Source organism: Panulirus ornatus, chromosome 17 (assembly GCF_036320965.1).
Source record: "Panulirus ornatus isolate Po-2019 chromosome 17, ASM3632096v1, whole genome shotgun sequence".
Classification (NCBI taxonomy): domain Eukaryota; kingdom Metazoa; phylum Arthropoda; class Malacostraca; order Decapoda; family Palinuridae; genus Panulirus; species Panulirus ornatus.
The window spans coordinates 32,625,290-32,637,794 of record NC_092240.1 but is presented as its reverse complement, the minus strand read 5'-3'; the positions used below and the strand labels follow the sequence as shown (position 1 = coordinate 32,637,794).

General features: G+C 46.2%; 1 protein-coding gene across 1 annotated transcript in view; it reads left to right on the top strand.

Moving 5' to 3' along the window:
* The first annotated feature begins 1,693 nt into the window (after positions 1 to 1,693).
* Positions 1,694 to 12,505, top strand: part of LOC139754420 (galactosylceramide sulfotransferase-like) — a 707,975-nt gene continuing 697,163 nt past the window's right edge. Inside the window, exons 1-2 of the mRNA XM_071671698.1 lie at positions 1,694 to 1,719; positions 1,918 to 2,070. Coding sequence (XP_071527799.1) covers positions 1,694 to 1,719; positions 1,918 to 2,070 — 179 coding nt within the window. The remainder of the gene's footprint in view (positions 1,720 to 1,917; positions 2,071 to 12,505) is intronic.

The following is a 12,505-nucleotide window of genomic DNA, read 5'->3' as shown; positions in this document are numbered from 1 at the left end:
CAAAAGCTGAAACTTCCGGCTCTACATACAACCAGTAACACTGGCGGTGGAACGCAACCGGTGATTTAATCGGGCTTGACAGACGCCTGATTGGAAACAGTCCATCTGCTGCTATCATTTTTATAAAGCTTTAGATGAAAAATGAAGCAGCTAAACGCTGATAAGGCCTTCAGAAATAATCTCCTCCATCGAGGCGGGAAGGAGTGTGATGGGAAACAGTGTGATCAATACATAAATAGCGAGATGAGGAAACTAACTTGCATGATGATGCTATGTGCATTATACTTCCATCGTGTTTAGCGGACTGGGAATGGAATACGAAAACACGGGTAACGACATCGCAGTATTTGACTGGGTTATGTAGAAAGTGACGTAGCTCAGGTCATGGTGCCTCTGAAAATACAGGATTATGGTAAGGAATGAGGTCAAGTAAGGCAAGACGAGATGCAGGAGGCTGGCTCGGCAGGAATCTCCCAGGGCTGGTGAGGGTGCGAGAGGTGTAGCAAGTGTCCAGTAAAAGGATGTTGTGCCGAGTCTAGACGAGCTTCTGCAGGGAAATGGGGTGGCGCGTGAGGCAGGCTCGTCCTTTGGTTCAGGCTTTCTCCCGAGACGGGAGGTGGCGAGGTCCCACGTGAGTCCTAACGAAAGTGGTAGTTCGAGATGAGATCCTACAGAAACTTACAGGGGAAGACGAAACGTCAGGAGTCACATGGTGGACTATCAGCGACGGAGAAAGCATTCCAAGGGCTACGTGAGTTTGGAGTTCAGTAGCCGTATTGATACTTTAGGGGAGCAGAGCGGTGCATTTGTCTGAGACAAGTCGGCTTACTGTCCGACGCGCCCTCGTGACGCTGGGTATATGACGGCAGCCATATACGGTTAAGGGAGGCAGTCCCTGGAGGAGGAGGAGGAGGAGGAGGAGGAGGAGGATAACACTTTGGGAGTCATCACAGCCTCATATCATATTGCCAGGAGAGACTAGAGGAGGTAGGAGGGGCAAGGAGGGGATGCGTTGTTGATGGGCAGAGACTGAAAGAAAGTGGAGTTTCTGATGTTGAGGGCGAAGGTGATTGGCTCTGACCTCACCTCTTAAGCTACGAGACCCAAGTGAAGTCAGCTGAGTCGAGGGGTAACCACTGTTCCCACTGGGGATTAAGAGGTTACGTGGGGTTACACGTCGTAACCTGCCAGGAGCCTTGTTGGCCTCCAGGCAACTAGCGATATACAGCATCGTGTCGATTGACACTTCAGAGTGTTCACCAGCCGACCAATAACACTGGGTTAATGTGTTTTGAATCTTCGTGGATGATGGACTGTCATTAAGTGTCATTAGGGTCAAGTGTTGGCTGCAGAGGGACTCTGATGTATGGGAAACTTGGCATAGCCACTCAGTGAACGACATGAGAGACAGTGGGATCAGAGATTCTTTTTTTTTCACTGAAGGAATGACAGTGAGCAGCACAGGAACAGAATGGGTGCAGTTCACTGGAAACCTAAGCTGTTAAATGTTACGAAGACTTTCTGTGGGAAGATGAATTATGAGATGCAGCCATCTGTACCATAACGGTAGAAGCTTAATATTTCTTTTTGTTTACACTTTTACAAGTATAAGTATTGTACAAGTACAGAATCTGTTGAGTATTTCATGCCTGGGTGAATCTTACGTATGCTACAAGATCTTCAGTCTTCCACAATGCATGGAACATCATCTATGCTAACGTGCATCTGCGATGCTAGCTTAAGTAACCAAATCTAATTTGTGCTGTTCGGGCAGTTAGGCACGAGAAGCAACCTTGTGTTCGTCATTATAATCAGCGTTTACACGGTAAATCAGAGTATTATTATGATTATCATTTTGTGCCGGATTATTCTTGCGAAATAATCAATTAATTTCTCTTTTGTTTACGTATCCAACAGGAACTCATTTCTTGTGGTGACGTTGGGTCGGCCTCTTGGCTTCCGCTGTATAGCTCTTAACAGTGTGGGGATCGAACCCCGTGATCACATTACAAGAATGTTAAGCGAACAACCATGCCCTGCTTTGGGAACTAGTGAAGACTACAAGGAAAGGTTAGAGCATTTCTGGTGTTTACATCTATAAGTTATCATGTGGGATAAGGTTACTGACCGCCTGACTAGAATGGCACAAACGTTTTCAGTTCATTATAATTAGCTTTGGTGAGATTTTGTGTCTACAAAGCATACTAAGTAGAACACCATTTTCTGTTTTCTACAAACTAACTAGAACACCATTTTCTGTTTTCTACAAACTAACTAGAACACCATTTTCTGTTTTCTACAAACTAACTAGAACACCATTTTCTGTTTTCTACAAAGCATACCAAGTACAACACCATTTTCTGTGCCAAAGTAAGGAACATTTCTATTTTTTGACTTTACAACCCAGAAAGTAATAACCTATGGATTGTAAATATAGAAATACAAGCTAGGTCTGTTTTTTTTTGAAAAAGTTTAACCTTACTTTACGTATTAAGATTATTTGTTTTTTCAACCAAAATTCCTATTGTCATCTACAGTGTATTAATCTATTTTGTGCGGTTTATTATTTTCTTTTGACTATTTACTGAAGTCTACACATTTTCCATCATTCTTCAAAGCCCGGCCCTGTGTGATGGCTATCGTGGGTTGTTGACGCAGTGATGTGCATGTGTCGCGCTTTGTCTGTCTTCACTGTTACGAGAAATACTCTTGAAAATCCCGTGACTCTGAAGTATAGATGTCGGTATCATATATCGTGAACATATACAGAGTCTGCAAGCGAAGAGCAAGCCTGTTATGCGTTTATGATTGCACCAACTCCTTCCATGAAATTCACCTCATGTAAACAGGTTCCTCTTGGTCCTGTAACAAAAGAGCATCAACATAACGGAATGAGAATGTCGCACATACACTGCGGACAAATACTGGCATTGTTTTCACCGTCTTTCATTTACGAATATGGAAATTGGTTAACCATTAATGGTCTTGTTTTTATCGGGGATTTTTACTGTATCATTGCTTGTAGTATTAGCAATGGTGTGATTACGATGTAGTCGTTTTAAGATTCGCCAAGGAATCTTGGGGCTCTAGCTGGGCAAGAGGTCCTGTTTATCAAGCGCATGTTGTAAACTGGAGACCTATCATTACCCAACCTTACGAGGCAGAGGAATCCACAGGATACAGGGATCTACCGACAGTTATTAATAATAAAAAAAGGCAACAGACAGCGTCTAAAGTATGAATGTCAAAGAAATAATTCTAAGTTTTCTGCAAAATTCGTTTCATGGGAGACACTCAGGGAGTGCGTCTGGGTTGAGCATGGAGTTCTCATCAGGGGAAAGTCTCTGTTAGGCAAGTATTGCCTTTAAATATAATGCTGAAGATGATTTACGTTTTTAAAGTACATTTCACAATAATGGGAGCAGCAGGCCTGACTAACTGAGAATGATGTACATGTATATGATGAACAGTTAGAGTACTACAATATTTTTTTTGGTGATGCGTGGCAGCCTAGCCAACGCTTCGCTATGGAGTGTTGACTTTCTCTAGTGCTGTGTGGCAGCCTAGCCAACGCTTCGCTATGGAGTGTTGACTTTCTCTAGTGCTGTGTGGCAGCCTAGCTAACGCTTCGCTATGGAGTGTTGACTTTCTCTAGTGCTGTGTGGCAGCCTAGCTAACGCTTCATTGTAGTGCTGACTTCCTGTAGTGTTGTGAGGCACCCTAGCTAACGCTTCACTGTGGAGTGTTGTCTTCCTGTAGTGTTGTGAGGCACCCTAGCTAACGCTTCACTGTGGAGTGTTGTCTTCCTGTAGTGTTGTGAAGCACCCTAGCTAACGCTTCAATGTGGAGTGTTGTCTTCCTGTAGTGTTGTGAGGCACCCTAGCTAACGCTTCAATGTGGAGTGTTGTCTTCCTGTAGTGTTGTGAGGCACCCTAGCTAACACTTCACTGTGGAGTGTTGTCTTCCTCTGGTGTTGTGTGGTAGCCTAGTTAACGCTTCAATGTGGAGTGTTGACTTACTCTAGTGTTGTGTGGCAGCCTAGCTAACGCTTCACTGTGGAGTGTTGTCTTCCTCTAGTGTTGTGAGGCACCCCAGCTAACGCTTCACTGTGGAGTGTTGTCTTCCTATAGTGTTGTGAGGCAGCGTAGCTAACACCTCACTGTGGAGTGTTGTCTTCCTCTGGTGTTGTGTGGTAGCCTAGTTAACGCTTCAATGTGGAGTGTTGACTTAGTGTTGTGCGGCAGCCTAGCTAATACCTCATTGTGGAGTATTGTCTTCCTCATTCTAGCTTAAGGAGATACGTACTATGTCCAGAGTTGAATCATTCTATGGCATTCAGTGTTGCACTGCAACTTGAATATAGATCATATGAATATGTCAATGTATGAAGTTAAGAATCCCTGCAGTTCAGTCGTCAACTTCAACCAAGAAGATAACAACAAAATGTAACATTTATGTTTAAGGTTAAGCAGTCGATACAAACTTATTGTGGACGTCCCACATACTAAGTTACCTACGCCGTCAGTATACTGCAACTGTAGTTACCTTACGACAAGCGGCGACGTGGTAATACCTGAACATGCTCGAGGTGAGGGGAAAATGTTGGGTTGACACTGCATGACATACGCGTCGTCTATTTAGATGAAAATTATAACGTGAGATCAAGGGAAAAATATGATGATGACTGGGGAGAATAACTGCACACGTCAGCAGTCAATACCATTAACGGTCACGTCAGTATGTGTGGCAACTCACAAACTAAACTTTTTTTTTTTTCTAATTTTTTTCCTCTAAATGAAATATTCAAAAGCTTGTAGAGATTACCTCTCGCCTCCAACATCAGAGTCTGAGGTGGCAATAATTCTACCGACTTAAGGTCTGTCGTCGGCTGAAAGTCCTTTTCGTTAGCGTCTCACGTTTGGATAATTCAAAGCAACTGTATATTGCAGTTATTCACTCTGAACAGTTTGACCGACGCTTTTGGCACGGCCCTGAGCTGGCTCTGTGTAAGGTCATCCCAAAATCAGAATAACTTTTTTTTTTTTTAACGTTAGCTTAGACAGCACGAGGAACTGTAGCCCTAAACCATGGCCATCTCTAACACACACACTCTCTCTCTCTCTCTCTCTCTCTCTCTCTGTATATATATATATATATATATATATATATATATATATATATATATATATATATATATATATATATATATATATATAATATTCCTTGGAAGGCGTGCAAGGAATAGAGTGAATTGGAACGATGTGGTATACCGGGTTCGACGTGCTGTCAATGGATTGAAACAGGGCATGTGAAGCGTCTGGAGTAAACCATGGAAAGTTCTGTGGGGCCTGGATGTGGAAAGGGAGCTGTGGTTTCGGTGCATTATACATGACAGCTAGAGACTGTGAACGAATGTGGCCTCTGTTGTCTTTTCCTTGTGCTACCTCGCGCGCATGCGGGGGGAAGGGGTTGTTATTTCATGTATGTGTGGCGGGGTGGCGATGAGAATGAATAAAGGCAGCATGTATGAATTATGTACGTGTATATATGTATATGTCTCTGTACGTATATGTATGTATACACTAAAATGTATAGGTATGTATATGTGCGTGTGTGGACGTATATGTATATACATGTGTATGTGGGTGGGTTGGGCCATTCTTTCGTCTATTGTTTCCTTGTGCTACCTCGCTAACGCGGGAGACAGCGACAAAGTATAATAGATAAATAAATATATAATATATAATATATACTTTAGCAGGTATCCATGAACAGCTGGGTTGACTGTGGACCGACTTCCGCAACTAGGATTCGAACATATACATACGCTCGACCCTGGACGGCTCGTGAGTGCGTGGCGGTCACGAACGCTAACCGCCACGCCACGGAGGCGTAGCTCAAACTTCCACAACCTAACCAATGATGAAATAAAAGTTCTCCTACAGCTATTTTCATCAACGTGAATAATTAATGATTCAGCCACAAAGTCATCTTTATATAACAGTCTCTGGCCAGCAAAACTAATCCAGCGAAATGTCAGTGGAATATTTGAACTAATATTTGTAAACTGATCTTTCAATCTCCCTTCTTATATTTACAGCGATTCCTGTCCCACATTATACCACGTGAGAGATTACATACACACGGCCGGGAATTCATTTTCTCTGATCTCACTCATGTATGTTAAATGTCTCGATCCAAGTAACTTACCAGGCAAATTGATTTCCATTCCCTCTGTTCTCTCTGGCTCATTTACTTACTGTTTCTTAGACATACAATCAAAGCCCCAGGAAGTACCAGTAGACCACGTATGCCTGGAACACGTAAATCAGTGTTCATCAGGTCCACGTCGTCCGTTTTGGGGGCCTGGTTAGTGGCTGTGGTATGTGATGACGGTGCATCAGGGCTAAATTCTTAAGCTTGCACCAGCAACTCACAAATTATCATGAAATCAAAGTTAGAAAAGATAATGGACACTAACAGCCAAACATGAACACGCCTCAATGTGGAGTGTGAAATATGACATTTTCATTGATCAATAACACTTCACATCTGTTGTTATGAACCAAAGTCTTTAAATATGGCAACGTCATTTGATGACTATATTACCCGATTTCCGGTTCCGCGTCACACCTGCTGCCACACCCCCACTGATCACCACAGTGTCTGGCAACGTCACGAGGGTGCTCCCTCCTCCACGTAGTATCAATGTTCTTGTTGTAATTTCCTCCATGAAGACAGTTTACCATGTTACCATGAAGACAGTTTACCATGTTACCATGAAGACAGTTTACCATGTTACCATGAAGACAGTTTACCATGTTACCATGAAGACAGTTTACCATGTTACCATGAAGACAGTTTACCATGTTACCATGAAGACAGTTTACCATGTTACCGAACAGAGAAAACCCAAACTGACAAAAGATGGTTGTGATCGAAATCCTCACTTGCAGGTCTAACGAAAACAACAAAACTATGATAATCAAGTTTTTGACTTAATACATTTTGCAGTGTCAATTTCTTGGCTGTTAACCCCTTCCTTGCTGGTACACGAATTATGACGACACACTTAACACACACAATACCTGAAGGAGGAGAGCAGAGAAAGGTGATGATATTTTGTCTCAACACAACACAATGATGAGCTCACACACTCTACGTCCGGCCAGATTCGTCCAACCACAAGGAAGAAACGGTTAACCCAACTCCACCCAGTTCGTTGGCGAGGTCGCCCTTCAGAAGTAGCCAGTGACCTTAATTCACACTTGCACGCACACGTGACGTGGTTAACTTGGGTGATGACGACTCCTCACCATCCTGTCTTACGTACGTACGTGAACTCTCAAGATCTGACCAGGGCCGTGATCGCGTACTGGATCATGAGGGACCACGATCTGTGCATCCACACCGTCTCTGTCGGCCTGACTCGACGTGTGACTTGGATAACGACTCCGAGTGACTGCTCTCCTCAAGAGCCGACTCAGACGACAGCTCCCTGCACGTCTTTCACGGATCTACTCTCCTGTGACGTCACGTCTAAGATGCATCGCGGTAATTGAAAAGTTATGAAAAAAATATATCACAGTAATTCAACGCTACAATAACAGTGCCATTATCGAGCTCAGAAGGTCTATTCTATACATCCGCATTTCAATAAATGGGGAAACATTAAGTCATCTCACCGTCAATAATACATATCAATCATAACAAATACCCTTAATGGCGGGATTTAGGAAATCAATAAACTCAGACAGCAATGACAGAGCATCACAACCTTCTGATAGACACGATCGACAATGATCGTTTCGAATGGTGTTAGGACGTTTATGAAACTGTCAAAATAGGATCCGAGAAAGTGGCGATAAAGCTGATAATGAGTGATGAGAACCCAATATCATTCAGTGTGTGGACGGTGGTGGCGGCTGGTATATCATAAGCTGGTTCTATCTATGCTTAGTCCTGACGATGCAATTATACGAAAGCGCTTGACGCATCGTATTTAGCGTTTTCTTGTGGTTTAACACACACACACACACACATATATATATATATATATATATATATATATATATATATATATATATATATATATATATATATATATATATATATATACATATATACACACACACACACAAACACACACACACACACACACACAATATTAATGAGATAGCCTGAATAAGGTTCATTCAGCCGCTTATGCCGTCCCAGTTAACATAGAAAGAAGTATAACCCAGCATAAGATACAAACTGCTAGACAACTACCAGGTTTTGTGTCATGCTCAGGGTGGGATCAGACGACGACCAGAGGCGGTGCATCATACAGGAGTCTCATCATCACCGAAGGAGCGTCGAGTCTCTCTTCGTGACTACTTCTGGAGCTTCTTATTGGCTCTTCTCACCTATGCTGCTGCTGATTGGCTGTTATTATACACAGGAGGTATCTCATTGGCTCTTCCGATTCATGACGCCGGTTTATGACTGGCTGTGATAATACTTGGGACGGTTCTTATTGGCTCCTCTCTGATGAAGCTCTTCATTGGCTGTTAACACTCGGGACGCCTCCCACCGGCTCTTTCTACCGGCTCCTCCCACGGGCTTCTCTCACCGGCTCCTTCTACTGGCTCCTCTCACCGACTCCTCTCACCGGCTCCTCCCATCGGCTCCTCTCACTAGCTCTTCCTACTGGGTCCCTTTACTGGCTCCTTCCACGGGCTTCTCTCACCGGCTCCTTCTACCGGCTCCTCTCACCGATTACTCTCACCGACTCCTCTCACCGGCCCCTCTCACCGGCTCCCCTCACTGGCTCCTCTCACCGGCTCCTCCCACCGACTCCTCTCACCGGCCCCTTTCACCGGCTCCCCTCACCTTCTCCTCTCACCGGCTCTTCTCACCGACTCCTCTCACCGGCTCCTCTCACCGGCCCCTTTCACCGGCTCCCCTCACCGTCTCCTCTCACCGGCTCCTCTCACTGGCTCCTCTCACCGGCTCTTCTCACCGACTCCTCTCACCGGCTCCTCTCACCGGCTCCCCTCACCTTCTCCTCTCACCGGCTCCTCTCACTGGCTCCTCTCACCGGCTCCTCTCACCGACTCCTCTCACCGGCCCCTCTCACTGGCTCCTCTCACCGGCTCCTCTCACCGACTCCTCTCACCGGCTCCCCTCACTGGCTCCTCTCACCGGCTCCTCTCACTGGCTCCTCTCACCGGCTCCTCTCACCGACTCCTCTCACCGGCTCCTCTCACTGGCTCCTCTCACCGGCTCCTCTCACCGACTCCTCTCACCGGCTCCCCTCACTGGCTCCTCTCACCGGCTCCTCTCACTGGCTCCTCTCACCGGCTCCTCCCACCGACTCCTCTCACCGGCCCCTCTCACCGGCTCCCCTCACCGGCTCCTCTCACCGGCTCCTCTCACCGACTCCTCTCACCGGCTCCTCTCACCGGCTCCCCTCACTGGCTCCTCTCACCGGCTCCTCCCACCGACTCCTCCCACCGACTCCTCTCACCGGCTCCTCTCACCGGCTCCTCCCACCGACTCCTCCCACCGACTCCTCTCACCGGCTCCCCTCACCGGCTCCCCTCACCGGCCCCTCTCACCGGCTCCCCTCACTGGCTCCTCTCACCGGCTCCTCTCACCGACTCCTCCCACCGACTCCTCCCACCGTCTCCTCTCACCGGCTCTTCTCACCGACTCCTCTCACCGGCTCCTCTCACCGGCCCCTCTCACCGGCTCCCCTCACTGGCTCCTCTCACCGGCTCCTCTCACCGCTCCTCTCACCGGCTCCTCCCACCGACTCCTCTCACCGGTCCCTCTCACCGGCTCCCCTCACCGGCTCCTCTCATCGGCTCCTCTCACCGACTCCTCTCACCGGCTCCTCTCACCGATTACTCTCACCGGCTCCTCCCACCGACTCCTCCCACCGACTCCTCTCACCGGCTCCTCTCACCGGCTCCTCTCATCGGCTCCTCTCACCTATTCCTCCACCGGCTCCTCTCACCGACTCCTCTCACCGGCTCCTCCCACCGACTCCTCTCACCGGCTTCTCTCACCGACTCCTCTCACCGACTCCTCTCACCGGCTCCTCTCACCGGCTCCTCCCACCGGCTCCTCTCACCTATAACGTTTTTAATTGGATATTTTTCCTGGAGACGCTTCTCACCGGCTCTATTGACTTAAGCCGTCCTCAAGTGGATGGTATTACTCAGGACGGTTCTCATGAGGGCCTCATACAGAAATGATTTCGACTGGGATTTATGAGTAGCTTATCACGAGCAGTTGTTATTGACTGAAACATTTCGATTCCATTATGAGTAGCTTATCACGAGCAGTTGTTATTGACTGAAACATTTCGATTCCATTATGAGTAGCTTATCACGAGCAGTTGTTACTGACTGAAACATTTTGATTCCATTATGAGTAGCTTATCACGAGCAGTTGTTATTGACTGAAACATTTCGATTCCATTATGAGTAGCTTATCACGAGCAGTTGTTATTGACTGAAACATTTCGATTCCATTATGAGTAGCTTATCACGAGCAGTTGTTATTGACTGAAACATTTCGATTCCATTATGAGTAGCTTATCACGAGCAGTTGTTACTGACTGAAACATTTTGATTCCATTATGAGTAGCTTATCACGAGCAGTTGTTATTGACTGAAACATTTCGATTCCATTATGAGTAGCTTATCACGAGCAGTTGTTATTGACTGAAACATTTCGATTCCATTATGAGTAGCTTATCACGAGCAGTTGTTATTGACTGAAACATTTCGATTCCATTATGAGTAGCTTATCACGAGCAGTTGTTATTGACTGAAACATTTCGATTCCATTATGAGTAGCTTATCACGAGCACTTGTTATTGACTGAAACATTTCGATTCCATTATGATATATTACGTTTCTCAACGTTTGTTCTTACGGTATTATGGTAACATGGAAGGTTCTGATGAAGAGTTCAGACTTCATTGTGATGACATGTGTAGATTGTGTGGCATTATCTCTCGCACACTTTCTGTCTTCATGACTGTAGTACCTCATATAAAGCCACCTGGTTGTACTACTGTGTGATGTACATAGTCGAGCTTTATTTCGGCCAAGAGTTTGCCACCGGGCCAATAGTTCACATCACCGTTCTACCTTCCTTCTTCTATCCACATTTTCCTCCAAACATGTTCAGCCGAGCTTGCTGATCTTCGGCCAAAATTTTCGTAAAAGTTCCTCCTGCCTGATTTGCTGAAATGTGGCTATTTGCCTCCCAGGGTCGGGAGAGCGAGTCCACTACAGGTGACCTGATACTTGCTGGAAAAACACCTTGTTGCCCTCTGAGCTAATGGACAGGACGGTACACATTTCTTACATTTTCTGGCCACAGTTTACCGAGTTCAGGAAACTCTTAAGATCAGAGCGAGAGCGAGAGAGAGAGAGAGAGAGAGAGAGAGAGAGAGAGAGAGAGAGAGAGAGAGAGAGAGAGAGCAGGGGGGAGGGAGGGAGGGAGTGAGAGAGGAAGGGAGAATGAATAGACTGGCCAGGGAATAAGACATGCAGAGGAACTGATATTTTAGCCAACTCCTCGTGAATACATAATGAACCGTGGTCGTGTGTGTGTGTGTGTGTGTGTGTGTGTGTGTGTGTGTGTGTGTGTGTGTGTGTGTGTGTGTGTGTGTGTTGTGTGTGTGTATGTGTCTTGCCGGAGAAAGAGAGAGAGAGAGAGAGAGAGAGGCAGGTAATACAGCAGCCACAACAAAGCCTCACATATTGACAAGGGAAGAGGCCCCCACCCACCTCCGGGAAGGCACCCAGCTCCCCTTCCGGCTACCCAGCGCCGTCTGTAAACACACATAGGCCTTTCTTGCTCAACCATTCACCAACAATGACCCCACCGTCCGCCTGCAGTATTTTCCTACCGGGTTGCATTTCGCTATTTTCTGTACCATATGATAACTCCTTACACTCTGCTCTGGCTGACATACCGCAGGGGAGTGCGTGTGAAATAGTGGAGGTGTGTTGGGGAAGAATCAGAATATTCGGATCACCTTATACTTGTGATTTACTGGACGTAAGGTAAAGAGTTATCACAGTATGGTAGGTCAAGAGGAGCTCACAGAGGCTCGAGTATGTGACTCAACAGACAAGGGGTGAAGGACGCATGATACCGGTTGTTGTATTACTCATGACTCAACAGACGAGGGGTGAGGGACGCATGATAGCGGTTGTTATATTACTCATGACTCAACAGACAAGGGGTGAGGGACGCATGATAGCGGTTGTTGTATTACTCATGACTCAGCAGACGAGGGATGAGGGACGCATGATAGCGGTTGTTGTATTACTCATGACTCAACAGACGAGGGGTGAGGGACGCATGATAGCGGTTGTTGTATTACTCATGACTCAACAGACGAGGGATGAGGGACGCATGATAGCGGTTGTTGTATTACTCATGACTCAACAGACGAGGGGTGAGGGACGCATGATAGCGGTTGTTGTATTACTCA